Source organism: Drosophila navojoa, chromosome X (assembly GCF_054131105.1).
Source record: "Drosophila navojoa isolate 15081-1374.11 chromosome X, UAZ_NAV_1.0, whole genome shotgun sequence".
In the NCBI taxonomy this organism is placed as follows: domain Eukaryota; kingdom Metazoa; phylum Arthropoda; class Insecta; order Diptera; family Drosophilidae; genus Drosophila; species Drosophila navojoa.
In genome coordinates, this window is record NC_142895.1 from 14,204,666 (window position 1) to 14,226,036 (window position 21,371).

Here is a 21,371-nt window from a genome sequence, read left to right on the forward strand (position 1 = left end):
TTGTCAAAGACAGTGATAGCACTGCACGCCTATCGATAGTGCATTTTCACCATACCGACAACTTCGCGGAAATAACTGTTAACTATATTATCGGACAGTCCAGATACTTTAAAAATAAATTTAATGACAAATTATACAAATACATATATAATTATTTATTTAATCCTCTTTTATTTGTGTGTGTGTGTGTGTTTCTTGCTTGTGTGTGTACCACATCGGCATAATATATCACATTATTTATATTTTACTTTTTTAAGCGAGTGACTGTTGATATGAATACAGCAATTAGTATAAAAAGAAAAAATAATTAATATATGTATGTAGATATAAGCACAAAATGTTTTCCGAAACCAAATGTTTTCTTTACCGTTTTCTTTCTTTTTTTCTGTCGAAAAGAAACAAAAGAGTATAGCGTGAGTTAGAAAGAGAACAGATGATTAGGGAAATCATAATTTGTGCATTTGTTGAGCGCCAAAATTAAATCAAATTATATCTACAATATACATATAAATGACAATTTTCAAAATCAAATTGAGTATATGTATGTATGTATGTATGTGTATTAAAAATATTTAGTATTTAATACTAAAATTGCAATAGGAATTGATTGCAATGTCTACGACATAATTTTTCTAATTATCTACGCCTATGTGTTTGTATTGATTGCCTGTATTATGTGCATGATAAATGCGTGTGTTTTATAAAAAATCCAATTGGATTTAAATGCAGCTTGTAGTTTCATTCATTCTCTCTTTCTTTCCTTCCTTCGTTCATGTTTAGGTTTTGTACTAATGGTGTGGCCTTAGTGTGTTTGTGTGTGATGTTTGTGTGTGCTGTTTGTGTGTTTGTTTTAGGAGATGATTCTTGGAGGAATTGGTTCCTCGGTAAATCCTTTATATGAGCACATTCTCTCCACGGCATCGAGAGCGGTCATCAGCTCCTCATTATTTGCAAATGCGACCTTGAAACTCTTCGCCACTACCGAAGCAATACGCAATCCCTCACAGTACTGATTGACCTCCTGCTTATCGAAGATTTCGCTCTCGGGTTCGTCATCGATACTAAAACTCTTGGATGGCGCCTCATCGAGGATGCGATGGCTCAACAGCTCGAAACTGACGAATGGTTCCACAATCAAATTGAAACAGGTGATCAGGAATTTGCCATCCGTCTTGTAGCGCTGAAGGGCCTCGAACATGTGCTCCAAAAAGAACTTCTCCGCCTCAACGGGCAGCATAGTCACATCTAAGACACTCTCCAGCGTCCACTCGCCAGACAAATAGAGGCCCATGCAGCTGGACGCCAATTCCGCTGTGTAATTGCGCACCATCTCCGACTCATCGACGAGCAGCTGCAGCACCAGACGTATATAGTTGCCAATGATGACCACGTTATCCGAGTGGATGATTTGCTGAACGTGCACGGTCAATCGGTCCAGCAGCTGGGCGGATCTGTAACGCATATAAACCGGCCTCTTGGGCGTCGAGTTAACCACAGCGTAGCGGATCAGTTCGTCCCAGTAATACTGATAGTTGCTCAGCATGCCGTTGTCCATGATGAGGCGCGTTAGGCAAATGGTAACGCCTGGCTCCACATCGTAGCCGCCGCGATCGAGCAGCTGCATCATCGACATATCGACGTCATTCAGCAGGGCCAGGACGGTGAACACACGGCACGACAGGCCCGGCGCCCACTGTGGCGAGCAATCAATTATTCCGGCCATTTTCGTCGCATGCAGCTTCACCTGCTTTGATCCACGCAATTGGTTAGCCAGATTGGTGCGCTGGCTGAGCGACAGCGTCTTGTAATAGGCCACCACATCGGGATCGAAATCGAAGTACTTCAGCTCGTAGGGTTCGATGAGGCCACGTGCTTTGCTGCCGCCGGAGGCGACTTGATCGATGAGCGTATACAGCCACAAATCGATCTTCACCTGCTGCAGCTTCGATGGCAGATTATCCGGTTGCACCAGCATCTTAAACATGTGATCCAGGAGGCCATCCGGCTTCAGGGTCAGCCGGTGCAAATGCAGTGCGAATATCGCAAAGAATTTCGGCGACACGGTATATTCCTTGCACCGACGATAGATCAACATATGGTCCAGGTCATAGATGGCGATCAAAGCATTGAGCACCGGCGCCCCAATATGTCTGCAGTCCTGCAGATCCAGCAGCGCGTCCGTCAACACCATCACAATGGTGCGAAAGATGAACATATCGTGATGTATCATCTTCACAGCGATCACAGACATCATATACATCATAGCGCTGATCAGCCGCACATCCTGCCAGCGAGCAACGCGGTACAGCTCCTTCAGCTGCAACACCTTGCCGTGCAATAGATTAATATTTTTGGGAAAGGGTTCGCCCTGCAAGCATATATAGAGATATTATGTTAATATCTGAGATACTATGTTAGAATTATATTGCTTATCAATCAAGAGTATACAGGGAAATGTGGGATGATATAAAAAAAAAAAAATATAATATAAAATAATACATAATATATAAAAAAAAAAAAATTTAAAAATAAATAAAAAAATTATAACGAAGTCTTGGAAAAAAAAAGTTTTTCGTTTGCTTAAGAGAAACATGATTGAAAGAGAACAACTTTTACTATTATAATGAAAGTAGATTTGAGTTTTAGACGAAAACTTAGCTAAGAAGAGAAGAGTTAAAAAGCAAACTTACGGAAACTACGGATAGTTTGGTTTCTTATAAAAAAAAAAAATCAAATCAAAAGATAATATATAGCTCGTATACACTCTACAAGTAAGGGATAATTTACAATAGAAGGCTACGAGGACATCAACAGAAGAGATCTACTAATTCTCTCTAATACTACTAATAATACAAATTCTACTAATAATCTCTAATTGCATCTTACATTATTACATTATTAGAATTATAGTACTATATGCAGTCAGCTTAGTGATATATGAGGTCACCCAATGATCCAGCAATTACTAGCTATATGAGAAATACATTCTCCCATTTGACTAGGTTCCTTTGTGCTTATGCAACTAAAAAAAAAATATTCATAAGCATATATGTATGTATATGTGTATATGTGTAGAGTAACGTGCATTGCCACTGATAAACAATAAGTAAATACTCCTGAAGCTAAAAGTAAAATAGAATTATCAATGAATATCCTTTGAAAGCACTCGACACTCACTCTCTTGTGCTTAAAGTTGATCACAGTGAACATCGTTGTAATGCGGCGAATGTGCTCAATGGCCAAGGTGGCATTCCCAAAGTTGGCTAAGACCTCGCAGCTGCGATATCGTGTGGTGCTATCGTTCACGCACGTGATTGCCTCCAGGAAGGGCACAAAGGCGCTGAGCTAAAAGGCGAAAAGAATGGCAAAAGGGTTAAAGAGATATAGATATATATATATATATATAGTGTACACACATTCAGACTAGTTTCGGATCCCTCCATGGAGGATGGATAGAGGCGGTAGAGCAACTGCAGCATGGCCTCCAGCTGCACCGTCTGGCCACCCTTTGGCGAGGCGCGACACCGTTCGGCTGCCTTGCTCAGGTTCTCATAGAAGTAGTCAAAGAGCTTGGGATAGCGTGTAAAGAAGATCCGTCCGGTCATGCGATTGCGCACGTGCAGCTCACCGCTATCGGAGCGGGCGCGCTCCACACCAAAGACGCGCACCATCAGCGCAGAGAGCATCAGTGTGGCACTATTGCGCTCATTCCACTCGGCGGCCATTATGCTCTCGAGGGCGCACTGAATGCCACGCCCCACAAAATCGCCTACCACATCGGCCAGCTCGCTGCAGCGGAAGAGCGCACGCATTATATTCATGGCATGACTGCGTGCAATGGCCGCATCAGCGCCCGGCTCTTGACGCTCGCACACTTCCATCAGCAGGGACATGCTACGCTTGAAGGTGTTGTGGGTGCCCAGCTTCAGTTCGGTACAGATCAGCGCCTGCAGCATATAGGGCATGCCGGCGCTGCGGCGTGTGGAGCACAGCTCCCTGTCGCCCAGGCCACTGACCAGGCGCATTGCCTCGTCCAGCCACTTGGGCGGCAGCTGACTGAGGGCCGGCTCATCGCTGTGCCAGAAGCGACGGCAGAGCCAGGTGAAGCCCACATATGCCTGCTCGAAGGCGCCGCGATGCTTGACGTCCGCCAGCAGCAATATAAACTGATCACCAATCAACGCCACCTGCATTTGGCTGAGCAAATAGTGATGTTGACGCTCCTGCTCGAGCGGGGCACGCTGCACCAAATCGCCCATGATCAGGGCAATCTCCTTGATGCTGCGCCAGGCGCTCAGCAACACCATCTGCGGCACCAGAGACAGCGTATCCAATTCGGCCTGCCTATCGGCATCCTCTGTGGGTTCGGCCGGTGGCTTCTGTTGTCCCGGCAACATGCCCTCCGGCGAATCGCTGCCCACAATGGGCAGCATGATGTCAGTGATTGTGACACAGATGTTCAGCAGATCCTCAATATAATCAATCCAGAGCGCATCCTCGGCCAGGGGCTTCAGCTCGAGTTGGAGCAGCAAGTGCCGGCTGGCGAAGAGCAGGCCATACAACGGATTCGTTTTGGCCGCCTCCGTCAAGTCGATAGCGGCCAGGCCAGCGCCCTTCCGCAAATGTTTCAGGCACATCTGTAGGACAACATAGTCGCGTGCATGATGCTTGGGAATCGCAGCCTTTTGACTAAGGGGCGGTATCAGTGCCACCTCGGCTGCCTTGCAGTACACCTGCAGGCGATAGACGGCCATGGAGGAGTCTGTCACACGCACCGACTTTAGCTGCTCCAAGATTTCCATTGGGTCATATGGACAGCAGGCCTGGAATTTGGCCAACAGCTGGGCGGCCTGCACCTTATTGTGCTCATAGCTGTCGCGCAGACAGTAATCCAAATAGGGCCACAACTGTGGCGGCATGCGCTGTCGCCAGGCCAAATTGAGACGTTCCATCATTTGGATGCAATCATTCAGGAGGCGCAACGATAGCCAGCGCCGGCCGTAGTTGGCGGTGGGAAACAGATTCATGGCCAGCATGTCGAGCAGCTTGTTCACAAAAATGATCAGTATATTATCTTCATTTACGGCCTGTGGGCTGTTCTTCAGCTGCTGGGCCAGATTATATTCCAGTCGCTTCACCGCCTTCTGCAAGAGGCCGTGGCCAATTTGGCGCACATGGGCATTGGGATTGTTGGCATTGAACTCAATATAGGTAATGATGGAGTCCAGCTCGAATTGCGTATACCGCTCGCTGAGGCGTGGCGTATCGACCACAAAGGAGAGGGCCAACAGCCGGGAATTGTCATCGACGCCAATCAGCGCTGAGCTGATCTCACCCAGATGATCGACGAACAGCGTCTTGACCGCACGCTGCTGGCCATGACAACGTGCCGTCAGCATGGCTGCCAGTTTGGTGCTGAATGGCAAATTGCGCTGTATCATCAATTCGGGCAGCACTTCATCATCGAGGTTAACGGCGGCCTTGATCAGGCGCTCAATGCAGATCAAGCGTTCGTCGCGGGGTACAGCGGACCTATAAAGCAGTGAACACCACAGGCGCCTCCAGTCCTTGGATGCCTCCTCCTGGTGGGCAACGGTCATCATGCCTGCAATTTGATTTGATTTGATTTGAATGAACTTGTGAATACTCAATGGACAACTCGTGAGAGAGAGAGAGACTTACTTTTGAACAGCGAATTGACGCTATCCTCCCGCCCCAGATGGGGAATAAACAATTTTTCAAAGATGCCCGGACAATTCGTCATCACCGCCTTGACGCCCATCACCTCGACCACTTGCTGCAGCATCAGGCAGACGGATGGGAGCGGCATGCGCTGACGCTCGTACTGTATATAGACCTGTGACATGACTTTTGTCTGGCCGGCGGCCTTGCAGTGCTCAAGCACCTGATGCAATAAGCTGGCGCACATGTGTCGTATCGTTTCGATGTTGCTCGTGATGTGCTCCAAGGAGAAGCGCATGAGCAGGGCCAATATCAGGCTATATATGATCTGAGGTCGATCGGTTAACTTAATGCCGCCCAACGATTTCGAATAGGTATTCAGATGCTTGGACAGATAGACCAAGAAGTTGCTAACGTTGCTGGCGCTCTCGACATGCTCCAAAATGCACCTCAGTATGTCCAGTGCTTGGGCAGCATAGACGTCGTAGTCGCTCTTCTGCAGCATCAGCAGCGCTGCGGCCTTCATGGGTAAATCGTTGAAATCTTTCAGAGATTGACACTTGAGCAGATAATTGCCAAAATCATCAAACAGACGCGCATTATGGCCAATTGCGAGGCCGGCAACGGCGCGCACATCCCACGGCGTATCCACATGGCGGGATGCCTGCTCGGCAATCGCGTCAATGGACTTCAATGGCGTACAACGATCAGGCACTAGCTCTGACCTAAACTCAGTCATGTAGTTGACGTGGAAGCGCAACAGATTCTGCAGATATAAGTAACACTCGTTGCGACGCGTCGGCGAGATCTCTGTGTCTGTGCCACTGCAAAGGGGAGAATACTCGGAATTAAATGCGAATCTGAATCTCAAGATCTGGAAGTGCATTTCATGCAATGTTGTCCCCAATAAGAGAATGCCAAAGTCTCTGATGACTGACATAAACTCTATGCTTAACAAAAACTACGAACTAGCTGTCAAATATGATGATGCGTCAGCCTTGTACATCCTGAAGATGAGCTGTCATAGTGAAAAACATGCTGTCAAATTTTCAGCTTTCACCATGCATCCAAATACTTTTTATGCATGTTTTTTTTTTCTCTCAATTAACTGCAAGCTTACCTTAATAAGCCCCAGAAGATGGCCATAGCCTTGGGCACCAATGGTATTAAGCAGTAAATTTCCAGGGCCAGCGCATCGCGTCCGAACGGAAAGTTCTGCAGGCAGCCACTGACCGAGACAAAGAGGTCGTTTATCTCGTCGGGGCAGGCGCAGCTATTGTTGATGTTGACGGACACATGGCGTAGAGCACAACGTAGGGCGTTCAGTATGCTCTCCTTGCTGTGAGTGATTGGGGAGCGTTTGCTGCTCTCGGCACCTGAGAACAGTCTGCGAGTTTGAAGTTGGGAAATGAGCAAAATCTCAATTTAGCTGATATCATAACCATATACCATACCTGGTCAGAACGCCGCGCACGGGGTGCTTCAGAGGGCATAAAAAAAGGATATCGGCCAGAAAGGGAAGTGAGCGCGGATTCTCGAAGGCATCCTTCACTACGGACAGTTGTTTGGCACAATTGTTGGCCTGAGCAAATTCCACCACATAGTCGATTGGTGCTAGACATCGTGTCGTAGGAAAGCCACGTTAGTCTCCCAGCTGTTTGCTGTGGGTTATTTTCTTGTACTCACAGTTTCGCCACTTCGACGGCAGTGGGACCAGTGCATTGCGCATCTCGCTAAATCGCTTTGGATGCGCGCACAGCTTTAAAGCTGATACGCGCAGGCTAACGTCGTTCATTATTAAAAACTGAACTATTTACAACTGCCGGCACGAGAATCAAGCACCTACTGTCGCCTGCCGACTTGCTTCTAGAGGGATGGCAGATTTCTATAAAATAAATAAAACAATATCGATATTATGTTAGGTATCGATAATATATGTCGCAGGTATGCTGATCACTGCTGCCAATTTAGCTTTTTTCCCGTCAAATCTGGCTTTTTCCGAAGACAAATTGCGGGAAATATTTAAGAATTGCGGGAAGCGGGAATTCTGGCTTTTTTGAAAATGAATTAGGCTTTTTTCGATTTTTTTTAATACTTCGATTTTTTTAATACTGAAAACATGTAGCATCGCGGTTGCCACTTGTAAGAAAAGTTTGGTATTTAAATCTACCATTTTCGATAAATCTGTGAGGAAGTTTGGTAAAAATATACCAAATGTGTCAAAGAGTGGCAGCTTTACGTCGTTTACGTCGATATTCACCAATATCACTACCACTGCTTTACACAAACTGTGATCACAATAAGTGGGATTTTTTCGGCTACAAATTTCGTCATGCCAAAAGAATATAAGCAAAAGTGCCGTGATGCTTGGATAAAGAGCGAAGAATTCAAGGAGTGGCTTCGCAGGGATGACACGGACGACACAAGGGTCTATTGCAGTTATTGTAAGACTACAATAACTGCAAAGCTGAGCGATCTTCGTGCTCATGCAAGCACGAAAAAACACACAAGTGCGCTGGGTGGCTTCCAGCAAAAGAATAAAATTGATTTTGGTACCTTGCCTACAAAAGCTTTTGAACAGGAAGCAGCATTGTGTCTGTTTATTGCACAGCACGCAGCTATGGCACAGGTAGACCATTTGGGCAATTTATGCAGCAGCCATTTTGATAGTGCAACTGCCGGGCGAATAAAGCTTCATCGCACAAAATGCACCAGTATTATAAAAAATGTTTTGGCGCGTCATTTTTATGAAGATTTGTGCAGCGATATAGGCGACTCTAAGTTCAGCCTTATACTCGATGAATCAACGGACATCAGCGTTACAAAACTTTTAGGTATTTATCTTAATAATTGTTTTTGTTATTTTAATATATTTAATTTCATGTATGGCATGTATGTACATATATGAATACTTATTTAGGTTTGGTAATTAAGTACTTTTCCGTTCCGCGAGGTGAATTCGTCTCAACATTTTTAAGTCTGGTTAGCCTAGAATTTGGTAATGCTACTTGCATTGTTGATGGCGTTAAAAACGTGTTATTGTCATACAAATTAGATATTAAAAATCTAATTGGCATTGGTACCGATAATGCTACTGTTATGGTTGGCACAAACAGGAGTGTGTACACAGAACTGAAGAAGGAGGCTCCACAGCTAATTTTGGTAAAATGTGTTTGTCATTCTGTGCAACTTGCCGTTAGCCAAGTTTGTAGACAACATTTGCCGGAAAAACTAGAGTTTTTAATTTACGAAACCTATAATTGGTTTTGTAAAAGCTCATTTCGGCAAATGGAGTATAGTAAAATTTATAAATGCATTAATGATGATAAGGTTTGTGTGAAAATTTGCCCATATCTCTGTTATATGTTCTCGAATTTGTTTTTAACCTATGTAGTTAAATGTGAGTATTTTATTTTTCATGTGCCGGTTTGAATTCAGATTATTAACATCAAATTTTTTTTTATTTTTCAATATGAGTTTTTTTTTTTTGTCTTTCGTTTCGTTGTTGTCAAAGTATTTTCGTAAAAAAATTTTAGTTTATTTTAATTTGAACGTATAATTTTTTTGATATATCCGAAGGCTCCATTGAAAATACCTAAAGTGAGCGACACCAGATGGCTATCCATTGAGTTAGCTGTATCACGCATTTTGGACCAATGGGACGAGCTCAAATTGCATTTCGAATTGGCCGCGACAAAAGACAAATGCTACAAGTCGCAAATTCTCTATGAATTATATAATGACCAAATTAATAAATTATATTTAATTTTTTTAAAACCAATTCTGTCCGACATGCAAAAAGTAAACAAGTGCTTTCAAAGCAATAAAACAAATGCCACAGAATTGCTAAACGACTTAATGTTTGCCATTAAATCGTTAAAAAATTTAATTGTTCCACCTATCAAGGAAATCGACGTATTGGAAATAGAAAACTTTGAAGAGCATGTAGAATCCGATATGTACAAAGGGTATGATTTTGAAAAGAAAATCAAGTCTTTAAATATCGATGCAGGCCTCGAGCAAGAAATTCGTGCTCGCTGCTCTTCTTTTGTTATTGAACTTATCAAGCAGCTAAAGCAGAGGTAACCAATTTTTCTGATTCTTCTACCGACCGTTAAATAATTTTGATTTTATCTGCAGGCTCCCCGACAATTTTAAAATCTTAAAAAACATTGACGTTTTTTCCGTTGATAAAATTCTGTCAACTAAAAAAAAAGGAATTACAGAATTGTTGGAACACCTCCAAGTAGACAGAATAGCCGACATTGAGCGGCAGTACTATGATATTAATCTAGTTAAGTGGGAAAACGTTAATGACAGCTCCAAATTTTGGAATGAAGTCTCCAATTACAAGGATTCTGGCGGCAACCGCAGATTCCTTGACTTGGCAGCTGTTGCCCTGCAAATGTTTTCATTACCATGGTCCAACGCGGAGGTGGAACGCGTATTTAGCCAGCTTAACTTGGTAAAGTCCAAGTTAAGGAACTCAATGAGCCTAAGCACAATAAACAGTATTCTTAGCATAAGGTAATATTTTATTGAGAGTGAAAAGATGATACCGATATATATATATATATTACTTTTTTATTTAATATAACACACAGATATGGTTTGCGAAGACTGGGCAAATGCTGCTATGAATACAAAGTTCCTTCAAATTATCTTCGCATGATAGGTACTAACAGGTCGTACGATTCTGAAACCGATGCTAGTCGCGAAGAATTAGATAGCATGCTAAAAATCTTGTAAATTAAAAAAAAAAAAAAAAAAAAAAAAAAACAATCAAACCATAAAAACCGCTTTTTTTTAGGCTTTTTTGTAAAAATTTTCAGCTTTTTTTTCCGTTTCTTCCATCTAAAAACAGCTTTTTATTCTGGTAAAAAGTTGGCAGCACTGATGCTGATCACGTCTGCTGTAAACTAATTTTGTGAGTTTCTAACGGCTACTACGCTTGTATAGATATGAAATGAAATTGTAGCATTTATTGAACTATTGGAATGATTAGCCAGGGAGGCGAACCTGCTAACAGCGAATGCTTAGCACCCATTTGAAACACTTTGAAACGTTGCCTTATTTAGTTCCCATTAAATGCCCAAGACTTGACATGTTGGCCTAGCGGAGAACTCGCACCACACTTCAGTTAAAACTTATATCGGTGTTTTAGATTTTTATTACAATGTATTCATCAATTAGAAACATACAAATACATGAACATAATGTGCATTCTTTTCTGCATTGTATGCTGTAAAATTTACAGACGGCGACCACGACGACCGCCCTTCCTGCGTGTGGAATCGGATGGAATAGGTGTAACATCCTCAATGCGACCGATTTTCATGGATGAACGGGCCAAGGCACGCAGTGCGGATTGGGCACCGGGTCCGGGTGTCTTGGTCTTGTTGCCGCCAGTAGCGCGCAATTTGATGTGCAGAGCAGTAATGCCCAGAACTTTGCACCTCTCAGCCACATCCTGAAAGCAAAATTCAATATATTATTATTGCAAATTCTGTACACAAATATCGATAATTGCAAGACGAACCTGAGCGGCCAACATGGCGGCGTAGGGGGAAGCCTCATCACGATCAGCCTTGACCTTCATGCCACCAGTGACACGTGCGATGGTTTCGCGACCGGACAAGTCGGTAACATGCACGAAAGTGTCGTTGAAGCTGGCGTAGATGTGGGCAACGCCGAAAACGTTCTCGCCATCGCGCACTTGTGGGCCAAGCGAGACCTGCACTTCCTCTTTCTGAACTTTAGCCTTCCTGGGAGCCATTCTGCAGCAATTAAGAACGATCGGCAACTGTTGGGAAGAAGCATTTACACAATAGTTCAACAATTTGTATATTCACATTCTTCATATGCTAGGCACATGGCACACAAAAAAAAAAAACAAAACAAAAAGCTGTCATGGCGGCTGGAGCAAATCGAAACAAAAACAGGAAATTAAGCCGCAAATCTGCGGAAAATATATTGCACTTAATGTCTATTGTGCTATTCATGTTTTTGTTTTGAATTTAGGGCTTTAATATGTTTTTTTCTGCATTTAAAATCGAGAGAATGTCACAACACGAACCAATTGCGTGAACCGGATATTAAAAAAGAAGGCTATGAAGCAGCTGTCAAAGGGGAGTTGCCACTCAATTCACAATAAGCATGAGAACTGTCAAAATCTGCCCACGGTTGCAATAGAAAATGATTGCTCACCTAATACAAAACTATCGTTGAATTATTATATATCGTGATTTGGATTACTTTTGGCGAGAATATTTATAATAAAATTATCATTTTTAAACGGCTTATTATCTGGATATTTTATTTTTAATTCGGAGCTAAGCAATCAACATCACTTGATAGTCTATGCAGCTAAAAGAAAGTGAAAGAAAGTGAATATTTCAAGGATCAGTAAAATACAATTATATATGTAACATTTATTTAAAATAACATTTTAAGTAATAAGAAAAATAGATTTTTATTGCAGAATGATTCATAGGCAATCGATAGTAAACTTATCACAATTAACTTGTATATTCGATAATGTCTAACTGCAACTGTTGCATTCGATAAGAATTTATTTTTGACTGTCACAAGGTGTATTTGGAACGGGCTAGGAACGATGTCGTGGATTTCAGATTACCGCTATACATGTTTACAAAAGTGGGCATTGCAGATTCTGCACTCAACCGGCAGGATACCCAACCACATAGCATTTGTCATGGATGGGAATCGACGATTCGCCCGCTCCAAGCAGCTTGATAAGATCGAGGGTCATTCGCGTGGCTTCTCCAAACTAGCCGATGTGCTGCGCTGGTGTGTGGATCTGGGCATCAAAGAGGTGACAACTTTCGCCTTCAGTATAGAGAACTTCAAGCGCTCCAACGAAGAGGTTGAAGGTCTCTTCAATCTGGCCCGAGAAAAGTTTGCCAAATTGCTGGAGGAGACCGATCGCCTGGATGAGCACGGCATACGCATTCGTGTCATTGGCAACATTCTCTTACTACCCGAAGATCTGCAGCGCCACATTGCGACGGCGATGCTGCGTACCGAACACAATGACAAGCTGTTTTTGAATATCGCCTTTGCCTATACTTCCCGCGACGAAATGACCCAGGCTGTCGAATCTATTCTCAAAAGCGACGAGACCTCCGATGATGAGCCATTGCATCCGTCCGATATCAATGAACGACTGCTTGAGGAATGCCTCTACACACGTCACTCCCCGCCGCCGGACATGGTGTTCCGCACCTCTGGCGAGACGCGTCTGAGTGACTTTATGATGTGGCAGGTAAGCAAACTGAATCCACAAGAACTAATATCTAGAACAAGCTTTGTCAACATAAAATGTCTGCTTCCATGCTAAATGAGCGAGTAAGCATAATTTAGCTGCAAGTCTCGAATAGAATGTTGCTACTTTGTCTCCTTTGTGTTGAACAAAGTTTGTTCTAAATATCCCATTTGGTTGGCAAGCGCTAATAGCTTAATTTACATTTCGTCTCTTTCAGCTGAGCTCATCTGTGCTGTACTTTACGGATGTGCTGTGGCCGCAGATAACTATCTGGAACTTCCTGGCCAGCATTGTGGCCTATCAGTGCGATCGATGTCGGATGGAGCGGTTTAAAAGTGGCGAACGCCTCCATAGCACACAACTGGCCAAGGCCGGTGAATTCTATAGCCTGCGCGTTCAAAAGTTTTTGCATAGGATAGATGCCAATCGCCGGAAATTGTTGATTGCTTTGGCCTCCAATTGAAGTCGGGCAAATCGTTAAATGTAGATTAAATGTTGTGATAGGTAAATAAAGATTTAAATAATATGGGTACGCATTGTCTTTCGAATATCAGTCAGTTATTTATCACGGTGATTGATCACTGAGTCACGCTTCCATCGCAACTACAGGTTTATTCACAACATAGAATATATATCGGTGAATCGATAACTATCGCTTGAAAATACGATAACGCAATGCGCTTGCAACTCTCTTTCACATTGGTGGTAATTGCTGAAATTACCATCTTGCAAAACTTTTTTTGTTGTAAAAATATATATACAAATACACAAGAAAAGTAATAGGCATTAGTTTTTCATAAAATAGTGTAAAACAAAGTACACTTTTAGTTAGCTTTAAAGTTAGTTTTCAGTGTTAAAAGCAATTAATTTCAAGCTCTAGCTCTAGTTTTCTTACACTAGGCGTGACGACGAAAAAAATCGACAAAAAAAAAAAAACAAATTTCTCTCGAAATCCGCATAAAAGATTTACACGCGACCGCATCACGTTCGACTATAATACGACAAATATTTTGTTCAACGTTTCAAAGTAGCTCCAAATTATTAGAAGTCAACAATTAACACGAAAATAAAGGGTAAGTAAATGTGCTACGATTTGTCCCTATGTATGTATGTGTGTAGATACATACATATGTATATCTATACACAGTGCTCCGTTATTATATATGTATGTGTATGTGTAAACGTTAGTGTTGTGTGCCGTTCTGCGTGTTGCTCTCTTTCTGTTCATATTTTTCTTCCCTTTTGCTCGGCCGCGGGCGATGCTGTATTGATTTTTTTTATTTGCGCGAACGTTATGCCGCATAAGTCAAAGGTAGAGAGAGAGGGCAGCAGGGGGCTCGCCGTTATGGTACATTTTACATGCAGTTTATGGAATTAAGCAACACAGCAATGAATGTTCTCTCGTAGTCGCGTCGTCGTTGCTGCGTTTGCATCAATTGCAGACACACAAACAACTAAACTAATCAACACTTAAGTGCAATTCCGCGTTCAAAGGTATATTTTTACGTATACACATGTATGTGCGTGCATGGATGCGTTCGTGCATCCGTATGCATACGTAAATAAGCATATACATGTATGCATATAATGCTGTTTGCAAAGGATATACGGCGTTTATGTGCCGGCGAGCACATGATTTTATCTAATTCTAACTGAATACAAATTTAATTCAATACACTAACTACAGTTGGGACTCTCGTGAATCGTGTGTGTTTGTGTATGTGTGTGTGCGGTAGCCATGTCACATGTTAATTTAATGTTAACAGCATTGACTCTGCAATCGTCTATTTCATATTCACAAATTGCAAACAAAGCTTTGTACAATGCACACGGCAGTTAACTGTTAAAGTAGCATGTTCAAATACCCCACATATACATACATGTCGACTAACATACATCTATGTATGTAATTTGTCAACATTAACAGCCAATATACGCACACATACATGTACACCGCATTCGTGTCTGTCAAACAACTCACTCAGCAAATTTTGACTAAAGTTGACAGGACAAACGTAAAAAAGAAAATTGCAAAAAACTTTTAAACTTTAGTGTTTGATATTTGATATAAGTGAATATTAAAATTTGATACAACAACGGGTAATTATTGTGTATTGTTTTAATCTTAAGTGAACAACATAGAGTTTCTCAAATTTCTGAGAATTTCATTGTATATTTATTTATTTTTCTGACATAGTATACAATTAATGGGCACATAATCATAATATGCATTTTGTTTATGATAAATATTTATTTACTTTGTACAAAGTGGCAAGTAAAATAAACATTTTCATATGGAGAGCACTTTTACACACAAACACACACACACACACACACATGCATTGGGCTGACAGTTGTATGCTATTTATTAGAGCACTGTTATTCGATACCCTGTTTTATTGCGGTCAAGTGCAGGGATATTTATATTCCTCAAGAGGGAAATCATGCCTTATTGAAATTGATTGTAATTGAATATTTGATTTATTTTGGATTCTTTTATATATATAGGCGGACTTTAAAGCTGCGGACAAGGGAAAGCTATTCAACAGCGAAGCAAAATAAACAGCCATCCGCAATTCCACGCGCACACATACACCCACACAATACCACAACTGACACTCACGCACGCACTCATACACTCACATCCAGACATATACACGCACACATACGCAGAGACGGAAGTGTTTGGAGTTACAACAATGTACGCAGGCGCATATGCACCAAACGCTGGCGGCGTTCAGCAGCAGCACACGGGCGGCTATTATGGCAACGGAGGCGGCGGCGCAGCTGCTGGCGGCGGCAATGGACCGCGCCACGATCGTCCCTACTATCCGCGCAATAACTTTGCCACAGCCGCTGGCAATGCTGCGGCTCTGAATGGCGCCGGCGGCGGTGCCGCTGCTGGCGGCATGCACTTTGGCCAGCCCTACGGCGTGATGACCTACGGCATCCAAAATGGCATTAGCATGGGCGCCGGCGGCAATCCGTATCGCACCAGCGCCGCCGGCGGCGGCAATGCTATGCAAAATGGCGCATTCACTGGCGCCAATGGCATCGCCTTCCAAGGCGGACCGCGCACCAAGAATCCAAGCTACACGCAACGCTATCAGAAGCCCCACAATGGCCTGGGCAATGGCGGCGGCTATCATGGCGGCGGCAGTGCCAATTACAATGCAGCCGCATTGGGCATGCTGTCGAAGGAGGAGCGTGCCGAATTGCAGCGTGAGAAGGCCAAGAATCCGGGCCGTAATCTGGAGAAGCCGCAATGGGAGAATTTGGCACCGTTTCAAAAGGACTTCTATATCATGCATCCAAATACGATGAATCGCAGCGAGCAGGCGGTGGCCGAGATGCGTCATGAACTGGAGATAACCGTCTCGGGCAATGAGCTACCCCATCCGGTGGCCAATTTCGAGGAGAGCTCCCTTCCTCCGCACATTATTGATGAAATGAAGCGTCAAGGCTTCACCAAGCCAACGGCCATCCAGGCCCAGGGCTGGCCCATTGCCTTAAGTGGACGCGACTTGGTTGGCATTGCCCAGACCGGATCCGGCAAAACGTTAGCCTACATGCTGCCAGCCATTGTGCACATCAGTAATCAGCCGCCATTGATGCGAGGCGAGGGACCCATCGCCTTGGTCTTGGCTCCCACACGTGAGCTGGCCCAGCAAATTCAGTCGGTTGTGCGGGACTATGGGCATTTGTGCAAACCCGAAATTCGTCATACATGCATTTTCGGTGGCTCCTCCAAGGTGCCGCAGGCGCGTGACTTGGAGCGCGGCGTTGAGGTCATTATTGCGACGCCCGGACGTCTAATTGATTTTCTCGAGAATCGCAATACCAATTTGCAGCGTTGCACATATCTGGTCCTGGATGAGGCCGATCGTATGCTTGACATGGGCTTCGAGCCCCAAATACGCAAGATCATTGAACAGATACGTCCGGATCGGCAGGTTGTAATGTGGTCGGCCACTTGGCCAAAGGAGGTGCAGGCTTTGGCCGGTGATTTTCTCAATGATTACATTCAAATCAATATCGGCTCAATGAATCTGTCAGCCAATCACAATATTCGTCAGATTGTCGAGATTTGCAATGAGAACGAGAAGCCGCAGCTCCTGGTTAGACTGCTCAAGGATATCACATCGCCATCGAATAATGGTGGATCCAACAAAATTATCATATTTGTGGAAACTAAAATCAAGGTGAGTTACGTTTAAAATTAAAAGAAAAGGAGGGGAGTTTTAGGAAATTCGATTAAAGCATTGTCATATTGTATAAATGATATTGTAATGGAGCTTGAAAAGTTTAGGGAAATAGATTAGTATCAAATTTGTAAAGGAAGTTTCGGGATAGAAGACATAAACTAGATCTTACTATCAGTGAAAGCAATGTAAACGAAATCGAAATCGATTTCCCGATTCGAGTGGATCTTAACTCAATTGTACAATTGCACTAGTTTTCCTCTAATGCATAAATTTGTTTCAGGCAAATAGAATCAAGTATAGCTTAGATCAAATATACTATAATATACTGTTTATGTATTAGATCTAGTATGAAAATGGTAAAGGAATATTCAAGAAAATAGATTAAGCCTAAATCTAAAATATACGGTCTAAAATATACGGTTAGAATACAAATCATTCCATAGAAAGTTTAAGATTTAAATAAATTATACGATAATATAATAATATATATTACCTGTAATATAATGTAATATAATATAATATATATTACCTGTAATCGAATATGTATTAGTATATCTTACGGTTGTATATAGTTCATGTTGTTTCATAATCAAGTTTTTGTATAGTCTAGGTATTTCCATAAGTTATACCAAAAGGCAATGTGACTAAGGTCAAATCTAAATTAGGTTGGTTTAGATAATGATATACGTATAGATAGTATGTATAATATATATATATGATATTAGTACAGATAGCTAGATATCAGGCATGACTGGTCAGCCTTCTAAACAATTGTCAATTTGCAGGTGGAGGACATATTGCAGATAATTCGCAACGAGGGCTACGTAGCCACATCGATACATGGCGACAAGTCGCAGAGTGAACGCGATTCTGTGCTGAAGGATTTCCGTAATGGCAAATCGAATATATTGATTGCAACAGATGTGGCATCACGTGGCCTGGACGTTGAGGATTTGCAGTATGTGATCAATTATGATTATCCCAATTCTTCGGAGAATTATGTGCATCGCATTGGACGCACCGGACGGTGCCAGCAGCTGGGCACGGCGTACACATTCTTTACGCCGGACAATGCCAAGCAGGCCCGTGAGCTGATCTCGGTATTGGAGGAGGCTGGACAGACGCCCTCCCAGGAGCTGCTCGAACTGGCACGCGCCATGCCCAACTCGGCCAACTATCGCGGCAACAAGCGCTGGAACAGCAACGGCAATGGCGGCGGCGGCGGTGGCAACACTGCCAATGTCTATCAGCAGCGCAGCAATCCGCTCAACTATCAGGCGGGCAACAATGGCGGCGGCGGCATCAACAATGGCTACGCCAATCGCACGGGCTATCAGCCGCAATATGCCGCTGGCGGCAACAGTTATCAGCCCAATGGCGGCATCGCCGGCAACGTTGGCAATTGGAATCGTGGAGGCGTTGGCACTGCCCTCAATCAGCAGCCGGGTCTCGATGGTGCCAATCGCAACGGCAATGCCACATATCGTCCGCGTGCTCCATTCAACAATGGCGGACCGCGTGCCATTATGGGACACAATGGGGCTGGCGGCGCTGCCGGCGGTGCTGGTGGTGCGCACGTGAATGCCGGCCAGCCGCATTTGGGCCAACAGGGCGGCGCATTTATGCAGCCCAATTATCGTAATCGTGGACAATTCGTGCCGCCAAATGCAGCGGCCACTGGCACTGGCATGCCGCGCTTCCAGCAGTACCCGAAACGTGACTACCAACAGCAGCAGCAGCAACAGCAGCCGCAACATTACCAACAGCAACAGCAGCAGGCCCAACAGCAGCAGCAGCAACAGCAACAGCAGAAGCCAAAGCAACATCCTGGCGCTGATGACAAGGCATTCAAGGAGTATGCAACCGCTGGTGTCACCACACCGATGGTTCACTATACGCCGGCCAATTCACCACCAATTGCCGCTGTGGCGGCTGCTGCGGCGGCCGCCGTTGCCAGTGGTGCTGGACGTGCACAGGTGGCGGCCGCACCGGGCGCCTACATGTACGATGCTTCGGGCGTGCTAACAACAGCCGCTGCGCCCGGCACCAATCCCTATGCCAGCCAGTTCAATATGCCGGCCACATACTATACGACACAGCATCATCAGTTTGCACCAGCCGTGGCTGGGCCCGGACCGGGCGCTGCCATTGAGCAGGCTGGCCAGCATTAAGCTGGTGGTGGTTCGCCCATAAATCCTGTCTTTTTCCAGAGTCCAAATACTGCAATACCCAAATGTAAGAGATGTAATCAAGCAAAAAAAAAAAAACGGCAAGAACTAGCGGAAGAGGTGGTAGAACCAGAAAGGAAGAGGAATAATTAACAACAGCAACAACAACATACAACTACGGACATACACAAACACACACACACACACACACAAACAACCAAACACACACAGACATACACACTTAAGCACTTATATACGCGATTTAATAAAAAGTCATAATTGACAATGGACTCGAGACTCCGGGTCGTTCAAATCACGTATATTCGATATGCCTATTTCCATATATATATATAATATATATATATATGAAACTAACTTGAATTATTTAAAGAGCATACATATGCAATCTAGAGGATATGTCTATTTGCTTGTGTCTGCTCGAAAAATAGAGATATATATATATGCGTACATAAGAATCGTACGATTCAATCGATTCGATGTTAACAGCACTGCTATGTTAACAGCTACAGCGCTGTTAGTTGACAGTGTAAGAGGCAACGGCAAGATCGTTGCTAATGGACAGAGCAAGCAACTTTCAAAATAATATTAACAACAACAACAACAAGAACAACGCGGACTCAAATGGCAACAATTGACGAATGAAACATACGACAGAATATGAATAGAAAACAAATATTTGCAGAAGCACAAGTTACTCCCTTTTTACATACTATTTTCGTATTTATGCATATATATATACATTGAAATATATGTGTATCTATATATAAACATATAAACACTCACATATACACAACACACACAAAACTTACGGACTTGCATGTCCATTTATATTTATTATTATTTCTCTTATAACAAACGCACACATAGACAGACTCACAGACACACAGACTGTTTGTTATGCAAATGGCGGCAGCTGCAACAACAAATACTACAACACAATCATCAAAGACAACAAACAACATTGTAAAAAACAACCACAATAATCTAGGTAAGTAAAGTCAACAGTTGAGCTTCAGTTATTGTTTAATTTTTCCCCTCTCTCTCTCTCTTCCACAATGACAACGTCATGAATCAGCCGCCTATTTGGTTAAACAACAACAACAACAAACATTAAAGCAACGCTCGATACAACAGAAAAACAACATCATCATCAATCATCATCTACAACAACAACAATTAACTAACTAAGTAACTAATCTAGTAAACTAGTTAATAATCATTCTAATGCGATCGCAACAAATTGCATGTTTTTCGAATGTTCCAAAGTTGAGTGATTATAAAAAACCAATATTTTTTTGTTTGTTCTAAATTAGTTATTCTTTTGTTAACACACACACACACACACACACACACACATACACATAGGCATATGTCCTGCATATACTTAAATGATTTGTTCACCTTTCCATACCGTTTGTTATGCATAATTGTGAGATCCAAACTTCTAAGATGCTATAAACACATAGAGCGTCTATAGCAATCTGACCAACAAGATAAACCATAGTAATTTGTTTGAAAAACGAACGAAAATCAAAGTAAACAATAATAACAGTAACGAAGAGTTAAAAGAAAATCATGCACACAGAAAACACACACAAAAATTGTATGAACAAAAAAAAAACGATGAAAGAAAACAACAAATTGAGAAAAGAAAATTTTGAAAACCTTTTCCTTAACTTGGTTGGTATGAAATTAAAGGTTTGCTTATATAATATATATATACATATATAAAAACGAGAATGATAAAAGAAAACAAACGAAAATATTTCCATAATAACAAACTAAGCTAATAATACTCAACAAAGCTGAAAAAGAAAAAAAAAACACTCGCACACATATATACACACACACACACTAAGAAAAACTATCTCTCTTACACATACACACACGCGTACATTCAAAGCGAACTGCAGCTTAAACGTTTTTTTCGAAAAAACAAAAAGCGAACTGAAAAATTGAAAAGAAATTTTTAGAAATTCGTAAAAAGTAAATAAAATATAGAAAGAAAAA

The 21,371-nt window shown here is 42.7% G+C and overlaps 4 protein-coding genes and 1 long non-coding RNA gene across 7 annotated transcripts; 3 read left to right on the forward strand and 2 right to left on the reverse strand.

Moving 5' to 3' along the window:
- Positions 1 to 836: 836 nt before the first annotated feature.
- THADA (Thyroid adenoma-associated protein homolog) lies at positions 837 to 7,571 on the reverse strand. The gene is made up of 7 exons (XM_018107756.3): positions 7,369 to 7,571; positions 7,137 to 7,296; positions 6,803 to 7,069; positions 5,683 to 6,506; positions 3,417 to 5,605; positions 3,178 to 3,345; positions 837 to 2,368 (listed from the first exon to the last, which is right to left on the reverse strand). Exons 1-7 carry the CDS (start codon positions 7,475 to 7,477, stop codon positions 851 to 853), a joined length of 5,235 nt encoding a protein of 1,744 aa, XP_017963245.1. The 5' UTR covers positions 7,478 to 7,571; the 3' UTR covers positions 837 to 850.
- Positions 7,572 to 7,799: 228 nt separating this feature from the next.
- LOC149090633 (uncharacterized) lies at positions 7,800 to 10,478 on the forward strand. The gene is made up of 4 exons (XR_016197385.1): positions 7,800 to 8,516; positions 9,262 to 9,764; positions 9,823 to 10,209; positions 10,287 to 10,478. It is a non-coding gene; the product is annotated as an uncharacterized LOC149090633 (long non-coding RNA).
- A 351-nt stretch (positions 10,479 to 10,829) lies between these two features.
- Positions 10,830 to 11,905, reverse strand: LOC108655959 (small ribosomal subunit protein uS11A). Of its 2 annotated transcripts, XM_018107803.3 has the most exons (3): positions 11,759 to 11,905; positions 11,222 to 11,485; positions 10,830 to 11,152 (listed from the first exon to the last, which is right to left on the reverse strand). In XM_018107803.3, exons 2-3 carry the CDS (start codon positions 11,456 to 11,458, stop codon positions 10,934 to 10,936), a joined length of 456 nt encoding a protein of 151 aa, XP_017963292.1. In that variant the 5' UTR covers positions 11,459 to 11,485; positions 11,759 to 11,905; the 3' UTR covers positions 10,830 to 10,933. The 2 variants fall into 2 exon arrangements, with proteins under 2 accessions (XP_017963292.1, XP_089120412.1); XM_089264286.1 differs by lacking the exon at positions 11,759 to 11,905 and having other exon boundaries at positions 11,222 to 11,517.
- Positions 11,906 to 12,215: 310 nt separating this feature from the next.
- Dhdds (Dehydrodolichyl diphosphate synthase subunit) lies at positions 12,216 to 13,496 on the forward strand. Its single transcript, XM_018107797.3, has 2 exons — positions 12,216 to 12,967; positions 13,185 to 13,496. Exons 1-2 carry the CDS (start codon positions 12,299 to 12,301, stop codon positions 13,428 to 13,430), a joined length of 915 nt encoding a protein of 304 aa, XP_017963286.1. The 5' UTR covers positions 12,216 to 12,298; the 3' UTR covers positions 13,431 to 13,496.
- Positions 13,497 to 13,633: 137 nt separating this feature from the next.
- mahe (maheshvara) lies at positions 13,634 to 19,786 on the forward strand. 2 transcript variants are annotated; one of them, XM_018107763.3, is made up of 3 exons: positions 13,634 to 14,040; positions 15,476 to 17,169; positions 17,958 to 19,786. In XM_018107763.3, exons 2-3 carry the CDS (start codon positions 15,667 to 15,669, stop codon positions 19,341 to 19,343), a joined length of 2,889 nt encoding a protein of 962 aa, XP_017963252.1. In that variant the 5' UTR covers positions 13,634 to 14,040; positions 15,476 to 15,666; the 3' UTR covers positions 19,344 to 19,786. The 2 variants fall into 2 exon arrangements, with proteins under 2 accessions (XP_017963252.1, XP_089120395.1); XM_089264269.1 differs by lacking the exon at positions 13,634 to 14,040 and adding an exon at positions 14,326 to 14,461.
- Positions 19,787 to 21,371: the final 1,585 nt, after the last annotated feature.